General features: G+C 59.9%; 2 protein-coding genes across 4 annotated transcripts; one reads left to right on the top strand and one right to left on the bottom strand.

Annotated features, from left to right (window-relative positions):
- The first annotated feature begins 442 nt into the window (after positions 1-442).
- Positions 443-9,469, top strand: DENND1C (DENN domain containing 1C). 3 transcript variants are annotated; one of them, XM_004277271.4, is made up of 23 exons: positions 443-576; positions 1,502-1,566; positions 1,652-1,695; positions 1,837-1,886; positions 2,253-2,372; positions 2,453-2,522; positions 2,693-2,773; positions 2,865-2,930; positions 3,019-3,072; positions 3,185-3,295; positions 4,049-4,149; positions 4,254-4,299; positions 4,424-4,525; positions 4,614-4,739; positions 5,625-5,729; positions 6,491-6,581; positions 6,679-6,719; positions 6,928-6,999; positions 7,615-7,659; positions 7,729-7,836; positions 8,016-8,083; positions 8,222-8,405; positions 8,506-9,469. In XM_004277271.4, exons 1-23 carry the CDS (start codon positions 560-562, stop codon positions 9,118-9,120), a joined length of 2,382 nt encoding a protein of 793 aa, XP_004277319.2. In that variant the 5' UTR covers positions 443-559; the 3' UTR covers positions 9,121-9,469. The 3 variants fall into 3 exon arrangements, with proteins under 3 accessions (XP_004277319.2, XP_049563538.1, XP_033256795.2); XM_049707581.1 differs by lacking the exon at positions 1,837-1,886 and having other exon boundaries at positions 553-576; XM_033400904.2 differs by lacking the exons at positions 443-576; positions 1,502-1,566; positions 1,652-1,695; positions 1,837-1,886 and adding an exon at positions 1,897-1,977.
- On the bottom strand, positions 7,107-13,014 carry CRB3 (crumbs cell polarity complex component 3). Its single transcript, XM_004277270.3, has 8 exons — positions 12,904-13,014; positions 12,723-12,830; positions 12,474-12,612; positions 12,170-12,395; positions 11,750-11,938; positions 10,955-11,028; positions 10,029-10,172; positions 7,107-9,685 (listed from the first exon to the last, which is right to left on the bottom strand). Exons 5-8 carry the CDS (start codon positions 11,829-11,831, stop codon positions 9,614-9,616), a joined length of 372 nt encoding a protein of 123 aa, XP_004277318.1. The 5' UTR covers positions 11,832-11,938; positions 12,170-12,395; positions 12,474-12,612; positions 12,723-12,830; positions 12,904-13,014; the 3' UTR covers positions 7,107-9,613.
- Positions 13,015-13,961: the final 947 nt, after the last annotated feature.

Raw genomic sequence — 13,961 nt, 5'->3', positions numbered from 1 at the left:
GTCTGTCTGCTCTCTGTGACTGTTCTGGCCTGTTTGTGTTGGTCACTCCCTGGCCCTGTGTGTGCTGTCTGTTTGTCTGTGCCTGTGTTCTGTCTGCTGTCTGTCTACCTTCCTCGTGCCTCCGTGTCCACTTTTCAGCCTGGCTCCCTCTGGTGGTACTGGGGGGAATGACCAGCGCAGAGGGATCAAAGGAAAAAGAGTTGAGGGAAGAGGAAGCATTTTAGGCAAACTGTGAGTCCTTGGCTGCCACGGAGAAGGGAAGGCTTGGGTGTGATGGCAGAAACCAGATGCAACTCTCCTGGCAGGATGGGGCTGGGGGTCTGGCCTCTGAGCTTGCACACCTCTTGCCCACCCATCCTGTAGAAGTCTAGAAGGCGGGACGCCTGGGTCTCTCACAGTGGGTGGGGGCAGGGGCCTTCCTCTAGGGACGTCACCCGTTAAACTTCCTCTCTCAGCCACACAGGAAGCTGAGCCGGCTCAGGGCCCAGCCCTGAGAAAGCACAGGCCCCCCCCAGCGCCCCTGAGGAAAGGGCCCCGCCGGGCCAGCCCTGCAGGGACCATGGGATCCACAGCTGAGTAAGAGCTGCCCCCTCTCCCATCTTCTGGACCAAGATTCCCAGACCGGGCCTGGGCTGGGGCCAAGGAGAACGAGGCTGGGGCAGGCCCGGGAGGGACCGCGAGCCACAGGGGCAGGTGGCTGGAATTAGGGGAGGACACTCAGCTGGCCTACAGTATGGACCCTGCTCTCAGGCACACTTGGGCCACTCCAGGACCTTCCAATCTCTCTCTCTCTCTCTTTCTCTCTCTCTCTCTCCCCTGCTCTCCTCTGGCTCTGTATGACTAAGTTTGTAACTCCTGAGCCTGTGCCTTTTGATGTATCTCAGGGATGGGGAGCCTGGCTTCCGGGGTCAGCGGGGGGGAGGGGCGTGCTCTGTGTGTCCATGTGCAGGAGTGATTGATTGTGTGGGACTTGTGTCAGCGTGAGGATGAAGCTCAGTGTGAGGGGGGTCCCAATCTCAGGGACAATGTGTGTGCACTCACTCCCCGTTCTCTTCCTCTGTCTCTCTCCCTGAGCCCAAGTCCCGACATCCTCTGCAAGATGGATAGAGGGTTGGGGGCCAGGGCAGGAAGGCAGAGATTGCAGGGTTCCCGGAAGGACCAGGGCACGCTGCCCTCTTTCCTCTTATAAAAACTCTGAGGGCTCCAGGACCCCATGAAGTCGCGTACACAGAGACATTTGGGCAGGGCCTCGCACATATACGCAGGGACCCTCAGGGCCACCCAAGACAATGGGGATGTCATTCAGTCTCACACTGGCTCAGCCACACATATGCACAGTCCTACCTGACACATGCCCTGGACAGTCTCATCCTTTCAGGCAGACACAGAATAGAATTGCAGACACACAGACACACATACACACACACACACAATCACAGAATTGCAGACACACACACAGAAGCAAATCCCTGGACACACTGAGCCCTTTCCTGCCCTGCAGAAGGGGTCTCCCTGCCCTGTTTGACTGGTTCTTCGAAGCGGCCTACCCTCCCTCCCTGCAAGAGGGTGAGTCAGGGGCATCACTGGGGATGGGGGTCGAGATGGAGGGTGGGCCCGGGACCCTGAACTTAGGAGCCTGCTCTCTGTGCAGATCCCCCCATCCTGCGGCAGTTCCCCCCAGACTTCCGGGACCAGGTATGCAGGCTGGCTCCTTGCTCCCCAGGGGCCAGGGCCTGTCCCCCTGGGGGAGGGGACCCTATGTCTCAGACCACTGGGAGCTTAGGGGTGGAGCCCAACCTGAGTGGCCAAGCAGTGTGTGCTTCTCTCCACCCCCAGGAGGCTATGCAGATGGTGCCCAAATTCTGCTTCCCCTTTGATGTGGAAAGGTATGGAAGGAAGCAGACACCCAAGGACCCGGGGACCCAGACCTCTCACGGACCCCCAGGATTCAAACACCCAGAGACTCAGACAACAGAGGTCATATACCCAGGGCCCCTGAGATTCAGAGACCCAGGGACTCAGAAACCGGGGGGACCCTGACAAATAGCGACCTATACACCAAGGGACTCATTTACCCAGGGTCTCAGGGACCCAGGGCCTCAGAGAACCGGAGACGCTGACAACTAGGGACCTATACACCCAGGGCCCCAGACTGGTGGACGCAGTACTAGGAGCACTGTCAGGGGCATGAAGGGGAGGGGGGTTCACGGGGGTGGGATGCCCAGGTCTCTGAGAGCTTTTCCTGCCCCCAGGGAGCCCCCCAGCACCGCCGTACAGCATTTCACCTTTGCCCTCACGGACCTGACCGGCACCCGCAGATTTGGTTTCTCCCGCCTCCGGGCTGGTGCCCACAGCTGTCTCTGCATCCTCAGGTGTGGGATACGGGGGTCTGCGCCGGGGGAAGGGCCTCTGCCTACAGGCACTGTATGAAAACTGTGTCCACTCTCCGCAGCCACCTGCCTTGGTTTGAAGTGTTCTACAAACTGCTGAACACAGTGGGGGACCTCCTGGCACAGGATCAAGTGAGACCAGCTCTCCCTGTCATTCCCCGTCCCACCCCCACCAAGGCCCCAGCCTGGCTCTGAATTCCCAGGCCCGACCGAGCCCCTTTGGCTCCAGACCACCCAGCCTGAGTCAAGACCCTCAGAGTCCCCAACCCGCATTCTGGCTCAGGCATCCCACCCCTACCCAGGTCTCAGAGGTCAACGAACTTCTTCTACATCTGCTGCAGCAGCCCCTTCCCGGGACCCAGGACTCAGTGGGGCTGGAGCTGGTGAGTACCCCCTCCCCCTTGGGCGTTGGGCCTCAGGTGGCTGGAGAGGCTGCACCCCGGCCCTGAGGACCACACACCACATCTCCCCCAGGGCAGCGGAGTGATGATCTCCAGTGCGCAAGGCATCCCGTCCCCTGGCCCCGGGAAGAGCATGCCGGTGAGCAGAGCTGGAGACACTGGAAGGTCGGGCACCCACGTGAGGCTAACCCCTTGACTGATCCGTCCCCCTATTAATCCCCCGCCAGCTTTCCTGCTTCGTGGCCCCCGACTCCGGCCGCCTGCCATCCATTCCTGAGAACGTGAGCGGAGACCTGAGAGGGCACTCTGGGAGGGGGGAAGAGGTCCGGAAACCCGGAGAGGGCTCTCAGATCCTGTGGCCCCTCGCGTCCAGCGTGCCTCTCTGTTCTTCAGAGGAACCTAACGGAGCTGGTGGTGGCGGTGACCGACGACAACATCGTGGGGCTATTCGCTGCGCTCCTGGCAGAGCGAAGGGTCCTGCTCACCTCCAGAAAGCTGAGCACCGTGAGGCGGGACCGCCGGGCCGGGGAGGGGCCGAGGCCTGGCTTGGCCCCTGGGGGCGGGACCATCGGGACGGGTTCTTAGCTCTAACCCCACTGGGCGAGACCCGAGGGCAAAGTCCTGGCTCAGCCCCTTTGAGGGTCAGGGTTGAGTTGAAACCTGGCTCCACCTTTATGGGGGAAATCAGAGCGGGCTGCGCTGTACCCCCTCCCCCGGCTTCAGGAGCGCTGAGTCCAGGCTCCACCCACTATGGGCCAGAACAAGACTGGCTCCGCCCCTCTGGAGGGTGAGATCAGAAAGGGCTAAATTCTAGCTCCGCCCCTAGGGGAGAAGGACGGGGTAGGTGTGGAGCTAGCATTCAGCCTCTATCCCCTAGGGGTGAGACTTGGGGGGGGGGGGACTGAATTCTAGCTCCGCCTCTCTAGGGGTGGGGTCCGTGGGCTGAGTCTCTGTCCTACCCCTAAGGAGAGAGATTCTGGAGGGTTGAATATTAGCTTCCACCCCTAGAGAGAGGGACTGGCACGTGCTGAGTCCTGGCACCACCAGTTCCAAGCACTGTAATTTGCGGAATTCTTGGCCTTCACAAGAAAGGGGTTTGAGTTTTCACCTCTTACCCAGTAGCGGGTGGGGAAGGGAGGTGGAGGGAGACACGAGACTGGGGACACGGGATATGAAGCCGGGAGAGCCACCGTCCAGAGAGGGTCCTTGAAGCTGGGGGTCCAGGCCCTGACTCCACGGTCCCCCACCCGTCCCCAGCTGACTTCATGTGTCCACGCGTCCTGCGCTCTCCTGTACCCCATGCGCTGGGAGCACGTGCTGATCCCCACGCTGCCGCCGCATCTGCTGGACTACTGCTGGTGAGGGGCAGGGGCTGGAGAGGGGCAGGGCTTCGGGAAGAGGCCTAGGGTCCTGGGCACCCGGGGGCGGCGCCTGCATGACCGGCCCCCTCGGTCTTCCGCAGCGCGCCCATGCCCTACCTCATCGGAGTGCACGCCAGTCTCGCGGAGGTAAGTGGGAACGGACCTGGATGGCAGGGTTGGGTGGAGTGCCCCCCTGCACCCCCAGGTATCCTCCCCTGTCGGGGATCCTCGGGCTCTGAGCGGCCATCGCCACTCCAACTCCCTAACACAGAGAGTGCGGGAGAAAGCTCTGGAGGACGTCGTGATGATGAACGTGGACTCCAATACCTTGGAGACGCCCTTCGACGACGTGCAGGCACTGCCCCCAGATGTGGTCAGTGACACCCCCTTCCACCCTCCTGCCGCATCCGGGAGACGAGGCTCCGCACCCGCCTGCTCAGCGCTGCCCCCTTGTCCTCCAGGTGTCTCTGCTGAGGCTGCGGCTAAGGAAGGTCGCGCTGGCTCCCGGGGAAGGGGTGTCCCGTCTCTTCCTCAAAGCCCAGGCCCTGCTCTTCGGGGGGTACCGCGATGCGCTAGTCTGCGGCCCGGTGAGCTTCGGGGACGCAGAGGGAGAGACCCCGTGGGTCCCTGAAGGATTCAGAATAAGAATACCTAGCGTTTATGGAGTGCTTACTCTGTGCCTCTGTTTGCTCATCTGTAAAATGGGATCCCAACGGTACCCACCCAAAAGGGTCGCGTGAGTCTGTAAATGGACATAAGCAAAATGCTCGGTTACTGCCTGGCACATCACAATGGATAAATGATAGGTTTTACCGCTGCGATTATCATTTCACTTAATGCTCACAACAGTATTATGAGACGGATACTCTTATGGTCCCATTCTACATATGAGGAAACCAAGGCTTGGAAGCCCCACAGCGGGTGAGTGTTGAAGCCAGGACTCTGATCTGCTGACTTTCAACCCTGACATCCCCTCCTCCCCAGTTTTTCACAACTATTCTATAAAAACATGGTCAGGGAATTCTATTATCTGAGAATCTGATGTTGCTTTCGACTCTGCCCTGAACACAGCCGGAAGCTGTCCATTTCTCCCCCTCCTCTGTCTCCACCACGGCCTGGTCCCCATTGTTGTTTGCCTGGATCAGCGCGCTCGCCCGTCACCATGAGTCCCCTCTCGCGGGCTCCCACCCTCACGCGCTCCGCAGTCTGACCTCCGTGCAGCCGCCAGAGGTCACCTGGGAGCGTCTGAGTCAGGCCCCGCCCCCTCCTCTGCCCACCGCCTTCCCAGGGCTCCCACCTCCCTCGGGGTAAAAGCCCAAGTCCTCCCTGCAGCCCACGAGGCCCTGCACGACATCAGGCACACAGAGGCGCTCCATCAATGTTTGCTACACAGATGTAAGGTAGAATATGGGAAGCAGAATAAGGGATCCTGGAGAGCCGCGGGGAGCTTAGAATCCGAGTCCTTCTTCCAGGGCCAGCCTGTAACCTTCAGTGAAGAAGCCTTCCTGGCCCAGAAACCCGGGGCGCCGCTGCAGGCCTTCCACCGGCGGGCTGTGCACCTGCAGCTGTTCAAACAGGTGCGCCAGAATCCGGAGGGCGGGGCTGGGGCCGGAGGGGCGAGGCTAGGGGCGCAGACGCCCGGATCCCGGAGGCCGAAGCCGGGGCTGGAGGGGCGGACGCCTGGACCCAGTGGGCGGGGCGACAGTTGGCCCGGCCGGATCCCCCACTCCAGGGTCTCCGGGGTGGGAGAGACAGGACTGAACTCTTGGGTCCATAAAAATGGGAGCCCCTGACCTGAGTTCCCAGGGATAAGATCTACCTCTAGGTCCATGAGGAGGTTGGGATGGAACGAAATTATTGAGTCCCTACGGCGGGAACCTCCTGGATCGAGGGTGAAGGGAGAGGAGGCTGGACTCTTGGATTCTAGGGACGTAGCGGGGGAGGTGGAACCGGACTCCTGGGTTCTTGGAAGAACGTGGGATGAACTTCAGGGTCCTTCAGTGCGGGCTGGCTTCCAGGGTCCCTGGAGGTGGGGTCGACCTCCTCCAAGGTCACTGAGAGGAGGGGGACCCGTCTGGAGTGGCAGAGTCCTACTCCTCCGACCCTGAGAGGAGCAGGGTCTGGTCCCTGAAGACAGATCTTGACTTGGGGTGGGGACGGGCGGGGAGACGGTGGACCTCTGGCTTCCTGAGGTGGGCTCCAGACTCCTGGGGCCTAAGGTTGGGTTTCTGGAGGGGCCGGGGATGGCTTCTACGTCTCGAGGGCGAGCGGATCCCCAGTCCTCGCATTCAGATGTTTGGGGTACCCTGATTCTCTGACCCTTTGCCCCACCCCCCAGTTCATCGAAGGCCGACTGGAGAAGCTGAACACGGGAGAAGGCTTCTCAGACCTCTTTGAGCAGGAGATCACCTGTAGCGGGGCTTCCTCAGGTGAGCTCTGCACCTGGCACCCCCCACACACACACACCTGTGGCCCAGTCTGAGCCTGCCCACCCTGGCAATGCTCTCTCCTCTCTCCTCTCTCCAGGGACCTTTCGCTCCTACCAGCTCTGGGCAGACAACCTAAAGGTAGTAACACCGAACACTTTAGTGTTTATTGTGGGATTAAATCAAACCTACCACCGTCCCTACTATGCTCATTTATAGATAGAGGTGAAGAAAGCAAGACTCAGAGAGGGAGAGGGGATTCTCCAGTGACACACAGCCCGGGTGGGCAGGTGGGGTCTGGGATAACCCCACGTGCCCAAGCCTCTCTTCCTCGGCTTTCTCTCCCCAGAAAGGTGGTGGTGCCCTCCTGCATTCCGTCAAGGCCAAGACCCAACCAGCCGTCAGAAACATGTACCGCTCGGTGAGGCTGGGCTGGACAGGCCACTTACCAGGGTGACAAAGGCAGAGGACGGTTTAACCCCACGTTTAGAGCACACACAATTTATCAGAACTAAACCAGCAGTTAAATCATTTACCATGTTTCCTAGTTTTATTTTCCATTGACTGTGTTCATTCATTTTTGTCGCATCAGGTCTTTCCTATTTAAAAATGACAAGCAAGCTTCTTTGGCAAACATCTTTTGTCCTGAGACACCACAATCCCAGCTTCTGCCCTTGTGGTTGGTTTTTCCCCCAAGCCCCAGATTTTCCTGGGACCAACTTCCACAGCTCGCAGTCGTCTGCTGGATTTTATTCTTTGCTCGGCTTTTGAACGCTGACTCACTTTTTCGACGTTCTGGCTTTGCCATTCCCTGTTTCATTTGGGGGTTATCTCCTCCAGTGACATTCCTTCTGTGTTAGTCAAAGGGGCAAGTTGGTATTGACTTCTTAGGGGGTACCGGGGGAACCTGAATATATTTTGAGACACACATGAGCAGATGGCAAGACAAAAGAGTCTTCGCGGATGGAGGGCTGAGTTCTCAAATGTCCAGGGTCAGATCGCTCTGGATTCTCAGTCTCTTTCGGCTCCTCCGTAGGCGAAGAGTGGCTTGAAGGGTGTGCAGAGCCTTCTGACGTACAAGGTAAAGCCGGTAGCCAACGCCGCGGGGCAGCGGGGGGAGGGGCTCCTGGCTCACCCACCCTCTTCCTAGGATGGGGACTCTGGCCTGCAGAGGGGGGGCTCCCTGAGGGCCCCTTCCCTCACGAGCCGCTCAGATTGCCTGCAGCAGCGCTTGCCTATCACCCAGCACTTTGGACAGGTAAGAGCCCCGCCCCCGCGCCCACGCATGTACCTGGACTTATCACCAAGTCCTTCTCCCATCCCGTCTCCAGCCAGACATCTCGACTACCCCCAAAATGGGGCGCCCACTCCCCCCTTCACAGAACCCCCTGATTCTGTAGCTCCTGAGGCCCCAGCCCCCAAATCTATCCTTTGCAGAACCGGCCCCTTCGCCCCAGCAGGAGACTCCAGCGGGAAGAGAGACCTTCTGAGTCCCTGGGGGAGGAGTAAGACTCCAAGGCAGAGGGAGGGAGCAATGTTGGAAGTGGGGGGCCGGGACTCCTGGGGAAGTGGGCCCCAAAACTCCAGACCCTTCAGAGCAGCTGGTCTGGGGCAGATATCTGAGGCTGCCCATCCTCACCCAGGACACCCTCTCTGAGCCCCGAGGATGCCCAGGGACCGTTGGCAGAGGAAGCTCTGGATGGCAGCTTCCTTGGGTCCGGAGAAGAACTGGACTTGCTGAGCGAGATTCTGGATAGTCTGAGCGTGACGGCCACCCGGAACAGCAGCCTGCGGCCAAGCCAGAGTTTGGATTGCTGCCACAGCCTGGTGAGAGCCCCCTCAGCCCTCCCCCATTTGCTCATCCAACCTGCCGGCCCCTCCTTCATTTAAAGGCCAGCAACGCGCCCATCTCCCCATCCCCACCCAGCCCGACATACCAGGGAGATGGAGATGGCAAGCAGATGACGAGAAACCACCAGGGCCCCAGCCCCTGTCCCTTTCTGTCGGCCTGCCGCCTCTGCACACCCCCCAGCCTTCAGATGCCACGAGCGCCTCGAAGCACCCCACTTCCCAGCTGCCCTCAGAGGCCAGCCCAGAAATCATTTCTCCGTCCCGGTCTTCGACAGCTTCTGCAGACCCAAGCAGCAAAGGGGACCCCAGCTCCTCTCTCACAGAGCCCCAGCCTCTACGCCTCTCCCCCCCCCACGAGGCAACCCAGGATCCCACAGCCCAGGAGAGTCCCTGCTCCCAGCTCTCCACAGCACCCAGCCCTCGAGAAAGCCCCCCACTGCTGACCCCCACAAAGCCCGACTCGGATATTACCTGGACATCCCAAGTCCTTGATTCTTTCTTGGACCCCGGTTCCCCACAGAACCCCAGAGCCCAGCCTTCGGAAGTCCTGCTCCCAGAGCGCACGCACCTCCAGCCCCACGAGGAGCCGGGAGCGCCCAGGTCCCCTGATCCTCCTGCTGGGAACTGGCGGGGGCTCCAGGCCAGGAGCCGGCCCAGGGTTGCTGAGCTTAAAAAGTGTTTTGAAGGTTAAGCATCAGGGGTCTGGAGGAGACTCTGGCCCCTCAATAAAGCTGCAAGAGCCCAAAGCTTGCTTTTCCTGGTGGGTTTACCTGGGAGCCCTGTTTCTGCTCAGACACCCACCCCGCTCCCCACCTTCCCTCCCAAAGCAGCCTCCGGCTGGCTCTTAGGTGCAGCTAAAAGCCTTTCCCTTCCAGGAAGCCCTCCCAGCCCCTAGGACCCTAGAGACCTTACAATTCATCTCTCAACAGCCTATGTGTCTCCTCCATCTAGGCTAACTCCTGCCCCCACCAGCTCACAAAAAGGTTTTATTACACCGCTCTACCCATTGTATAGATATATATAAAGTAAGCAGCCTCAGTCTCCCTTTTCTTCAAAGGCAGAGTCTTTGAAGCACCTTCTTCCCTTCTATTCTTAAGCGCTGGGTGTGTCTGATTGCCCAGAGAGGTCTCTGCCTTCCCCCAAGGTCACACAGCCAGGAAGGGTGATGGGTAGAGGAAGGGGACCTAGATGGGCAGGCAGCCCCGCACCGTCTCCTTGGAGTCCTGGGGAGCCTGGGCCTCGGCTGCATGGGAGAACTGAAAGGAAAGGAGAGGGGGGGTGTCGGGCCTGTGTGGCAGGCAGACAGATGGCTGATGGTGCGGCAAGCGGGGAGGCAGGTCCGCAGCCCCGGCACCCCAACTGCAGGCAGAGTCAAGCAGAGGCGGCATGCTTCGCAGAGCCCGCCCGGCAGGTGCCCCGTGGCCCCCCCGAGTCCTCCGGAGCCGTCAGAGGCTGGTGTGTCGGTGGCAGCTGCTGCGTGCAGCTGAGCGCCGGGCAGTCCTGAGCAGTGCAGGCAGCTGTGGCCAGCCCCAGCATTCAGATGAGCCGCTCCTCAGGCGGTAGCTTGAGGTTGGGAGGCGGTGGAGCTCGGGCACCCACCTGCTCCTCGCTGCTGGGCCGGTAGGTGCCCTCCGTCTGCCGCTTCTCCCGAAGCTTCCGCACCAGAAGTACCAGGCCCACGGCCAGGAGCAGGGCGGCCAGCAGGGAGAAGACCACGATGATAGCAATGGTGGCTTCCTGCGACTGTTGGGGGGGGATGGGGGGGACACAGGTGTGACCCACCTGAACTTGGGCATCCCGTCCACCCCCGCCTGAGAATTATCTGGAAACACTAATCCCCTCCCCCTGCACCCGCCACTTTTGGTGACTGGCTTCCTCCACTCAGGGTTCCTGACCCCCATCATATCACATCTGGGGTTCCCAGGCTCCCCCACCTGCCATGTCTGGGGTCCTTCTCCCAAGCGCCTGCCGCATCTAGGCTCCTAGGTCCCTCCTCCCCCTGCCTGAGAGGCATGGGGCTCCTGGACCCCCTCGCCAAGCATGGTATTCTGTGTGTGTGTGTGTGTGTGTGTGTGTGTGTGTGTGTGTGTGTGTGTGTGTGTGTGTGTGTGTGTGTGTGTGTGTGTGTGTGTGTGTGTGTGTGTGTGTGTGTGTGTGTGTGTGTGTGTGTGTGTGTGTGTGTGTGTGTGTGTGTGTGTGTGTGTGTGTGTGTGTGTGTGTGTGTGTGTCTTAGTTCCCCAACCAGGGATCCAACCTGTGCCCCCTGCATTGGAAGCGCGGAGTCTTAACCACTAGACCGCCAGGGAACTCCCGCCAGGCATGGTGTTCTTGCCCATCCCCTTCCTGGGGTTCTCAGTCTCCCCATCTGCCATGTTGATATTCTGGTCTCTCCCACTTAGGGTTCTCCAATGCCTCCCCCACTGTGCAGACTGCCGCCTCTGGGAATCTAGGCCCTCCCACCTGCTACACGGGGGCCTCCCGCATAAAATCCCTGCCGCTCTTCTCCCACATATACCCCAACTCACCAGGGCCCCATTGGAGCCAGGGCTGGGGCCAGAGGGTGTAATTGTGCTGTTCTCACTTACAGTGGGCTCCGGTGCTGCAGGGCGGTGGTAGAGAAGATAAATGAATCCCCATCTATCCCTTCCCATCTGGAAGCATGTGCATCTTCCTGGGCCATTTCCCCTCGTTAGAACTCTGCCCTTTCGAGTCTTTCATTCTGTGAGCGGCCTCCACACAGGGGCTGGCCCCGCTGATTTGGCCCCACAGGGCACCCCTTACCCAGGGGAGCCCAGCGCTGAGTAATCAGCCAACAGCGGTCTGCAGTTTGCGCAGAGTTGGGGGCTATTATAATGGATGGTGTGGGGAAGCCCAACCCTCCCCCCAACCCCAGCCTCACCTCTCCGGCCCTCCCTCTGCCCTTCAGGATCTGGGCGGATCCTGCATTTTCCCTGGAGTGTCTGACTCACACCTCCCCCCAGGCTCCTGAAAGGCAGCGTCCCCACCTCTGGTCAACCTGCTCCACCTGGGCTTGGAGCCCCAGGCAGGCCTCCTCCTGGCTTCCATTTCCCCCAAACTGCTCAACCCTACTGAGGCTCCGGACCGCAGGCCTCTTCTCCCGGCAGCTCACAATTCCGCCCAACTCAGGAATTCTCCTAGACCAACTCCAACCGTCCAAGGAAGGACACAGAAATTCTACGCCCCCAGCCCTACCCCAGACCTAGGCATCGCATGCCCGCTCCTGGGTTCTTGCCCTCTCAGCGTCCCAGGCACCCAGCGCTTCTAAGCCCGGACCCCCAGTGCCCCCGACCGGTACCTACTTTGCCCCCAGACCCGGCCCCAGAGGGTCAGCAGCAGCGGCAGGCCGAGTGCCAAGAGCAGCCCCAGGCCGGGGCTCGCCATGGGCCGGGTGACGGGCTGGTGGCACAGGGGACAGGGCTTGTCGCGCGCGCCGCTCCTACCGCATCTCGGGCGGTTGGGGGGGGTACCTTCGACCCCGCACCTGGGGGCTGGAAAGGAGAAAGGCCGGAGCGTGGGGGAGGGGGCCGGACCCGAGCGCAGGCCCCTGGGAGGGGCGACCCGCGCCGGCCACCCAGGAGTCCCGCCCCGCCCCCCGCCGCCAGAGGTCAGAGATTAAAGATTAACTCGGGGCGGCGCGTTCCTGGGCTGGGGAAAGGGGAAGGGAAGGGAAGGGTAGGGGGGAGGGGTGGCAGGCCCAGCCGCGTGACCTGCCTCCCTACCTGGCCCGGGCGTCTTCGACCCCGCTCAGGGTCCCGATCCCGGTCCCTCGCTCGAACCCTCGATCCGTCGGTCAGTGGCTCGGTCGGACTCTTCCAGCTCCGCCGGCTCACGTGACCCGGAAAGTTTAGTCACTCACCTTGGAGGTGAGCGCACTTCCGGCTTGTGCACCTGAGCCTAGATGAAAGGGCGGGGCCAAGCGGGGGCGGGTCCGCGCCGTGGACGCACCTGTAACGGGAACCCAATCTCATAATCGGGAGGAGTGAAAAGGAGCGGAAGCGCGCAGGTGTAAAAGGGGCCTCTCACCTGCACTGCAGGTACATCTGTAGAATCGTCCAGGTGTGGAGACACACGGGGCATGGAGTCACCGATGTGTGAGGCACTCCTGTCTGGGGCAGACCGGGATGGGGAGCCTCTAATGAAAAAACACTGGTGTGGGACACACCTGCATGGGAACAAACGTGTAAAGAAATCTGCACGGATGTGTAAGAACACCCATGGGAGACATCTGCTTTGAACCACATCTTTTTGGAGTACAGCTGAATGGAAGCCTACCTGTGTGGAAAACAGCTGTATAGAACACACCTGCATGGTTACAAACACCTGGCTGAGGCACTTTGGCGCGGGGTACATCTGTTTGGGGAATGCATCTGCATGGCTCACCTATGAAATGAACAAGACTTGCAGAAGGAATTCCTGTGTGTAAAGGTATTGGAAACACCTGTACGAGACATACCTGCATTTAAGTACACTTGTAGGGGACCCAGTTATATGGAAAGAGCCCCGTACGGGTGAATGATTAAATGGAACACACGTATGGCGGGGGAGGCTCTATGACGCATTCCTGGGTGGAGGAACACCTGTTGAGAAACATACCTGTGAGGTGAAGGAAACAGCTGCATTGAATTGAGTTCACACGAGAGGAAGACCTGAGCACGCCTGCATGGGGCACACTCACATTGAAGCCCATCTTTGGTGGGGGGGCTCATGTGTTTTGAGGTCCACCTGTCAAGGATGCATCTGTGAGAAAACATTTGTTTGGGGCATCTCCGTGGGAAAATATCTGTACGGCACCTGCAAGGGCGACCTGTGAATGAAAACATCTGTGAGGGGACCCTCTACAAGAGGCTCGTTTGAGCACACCTGTCTGGGCAGAAGCTGAGTGGGAACCATGTGTGCCTTCACGATCGTCCTTTGGATAAAGGACGAAGATAATAAGACGACCCCCTCCTGGGGACTCTAGAGAGAAGAGTGATGGTTAAGGGAAAATTAATCCCTTCTAGGGCATAGAGCGATGTTGGGTAAGAATCCCAGGTCTAGTTAAATGTCTGCTTTGTCCCTTTCTGGGCATGTGGACTGCGGTGAGCGGCTTAACCTCCTGTTTCGTCACCTGTGAAGTGGGAAAGCCAGTCCCACTTACCTTATAGGGTTTTAGCGAGGACGACGCGAGGGGTGAGTAAAAGGCCAAGGCTTGTGCAAAGCAATGAATCAACGTTAGCTATTATTATTATTCGCTGTCAAAAGATCTGGGCGCCCCTCCCCCTAATGGCGAATCGAGAAACTGCGCCCTAAACTAGTGGGAGGGACATTTGGCAGGTGCAGCGAGCGCGACAGGCTGGGTCCCCGCTTCCAGCAACGCTGTCCTTATCCCCAGCCGCTCCTGGGACTCTGAGATTCCCCCCCAGGCCGGTCCGGAGAAAGCAGTCTGCTCGGCGTCTGGATCCGGCAGAGGCCCCTTTAAGACTGCTAGGCGAGCCGGGGGCCGCGGGGCCCAAGGCAGTGTGGGGTCATTGG

Source organism: Orcinus orca, chromosome 3, assembly GCF_937001465.1.
Source record: "Orcinus orca chromosome 3, mOrcOrc1.1, whole genome shotgun sequence".
Taxonomy (NCBI): domain Eukaryota; kingdom Metazoa; phylum Chordata; class Mammalia; order Artiodactyla; family Delphinidae; genus Orcinus; species Orcinus orca.
Note: the sequence above shows the minus strand (reverse complement) of the source record. Positions and strands in the feature narration are given on the sequence as shown.

Bases quoted from the DNA above. Each gene is read 5' to 3' on its own strand.
- DENND1C (XM_004277271.4), top strand. The intron at 1,567-1,651 runs GTGAGTCAGGGG...CTCTCTGTGCAG, and splicing joins CCCTCCCTCCCTGCAAGAGG to ATCCCCCCATCCTGCGGCAG. The intron at 5,730-6,490 runs GTGCGCCAGAAT...CCCACCCCCCAG, and splicing joins ACCTGCAGCTGTTCAAACAG to TTCATCGAAGGCCGACTGGA.
- CRB3 (XM_004277270.3), bottom strand. From the start codon at position 11,831: ATGGCGAGCCCCGGCCTGGGGCTGCTCTTGGCACTCGGCCTGCCGCTG. The intron at 11,029-11,749 runs GTAGGTACCGGT...ACCGCCCTGCAG, and splicing joins GGGCCGGGTCTGGGGGCAAA to CACCGGAGCCCACTGTAAGT. The intron at 10,173-10,954 runs GTGAGTTGGGGT...CCCCCCCAACAG, and splicing joins CTGGCTCCAATGGGGCCCTG to TCGCAGGAAGCCACCATTGC.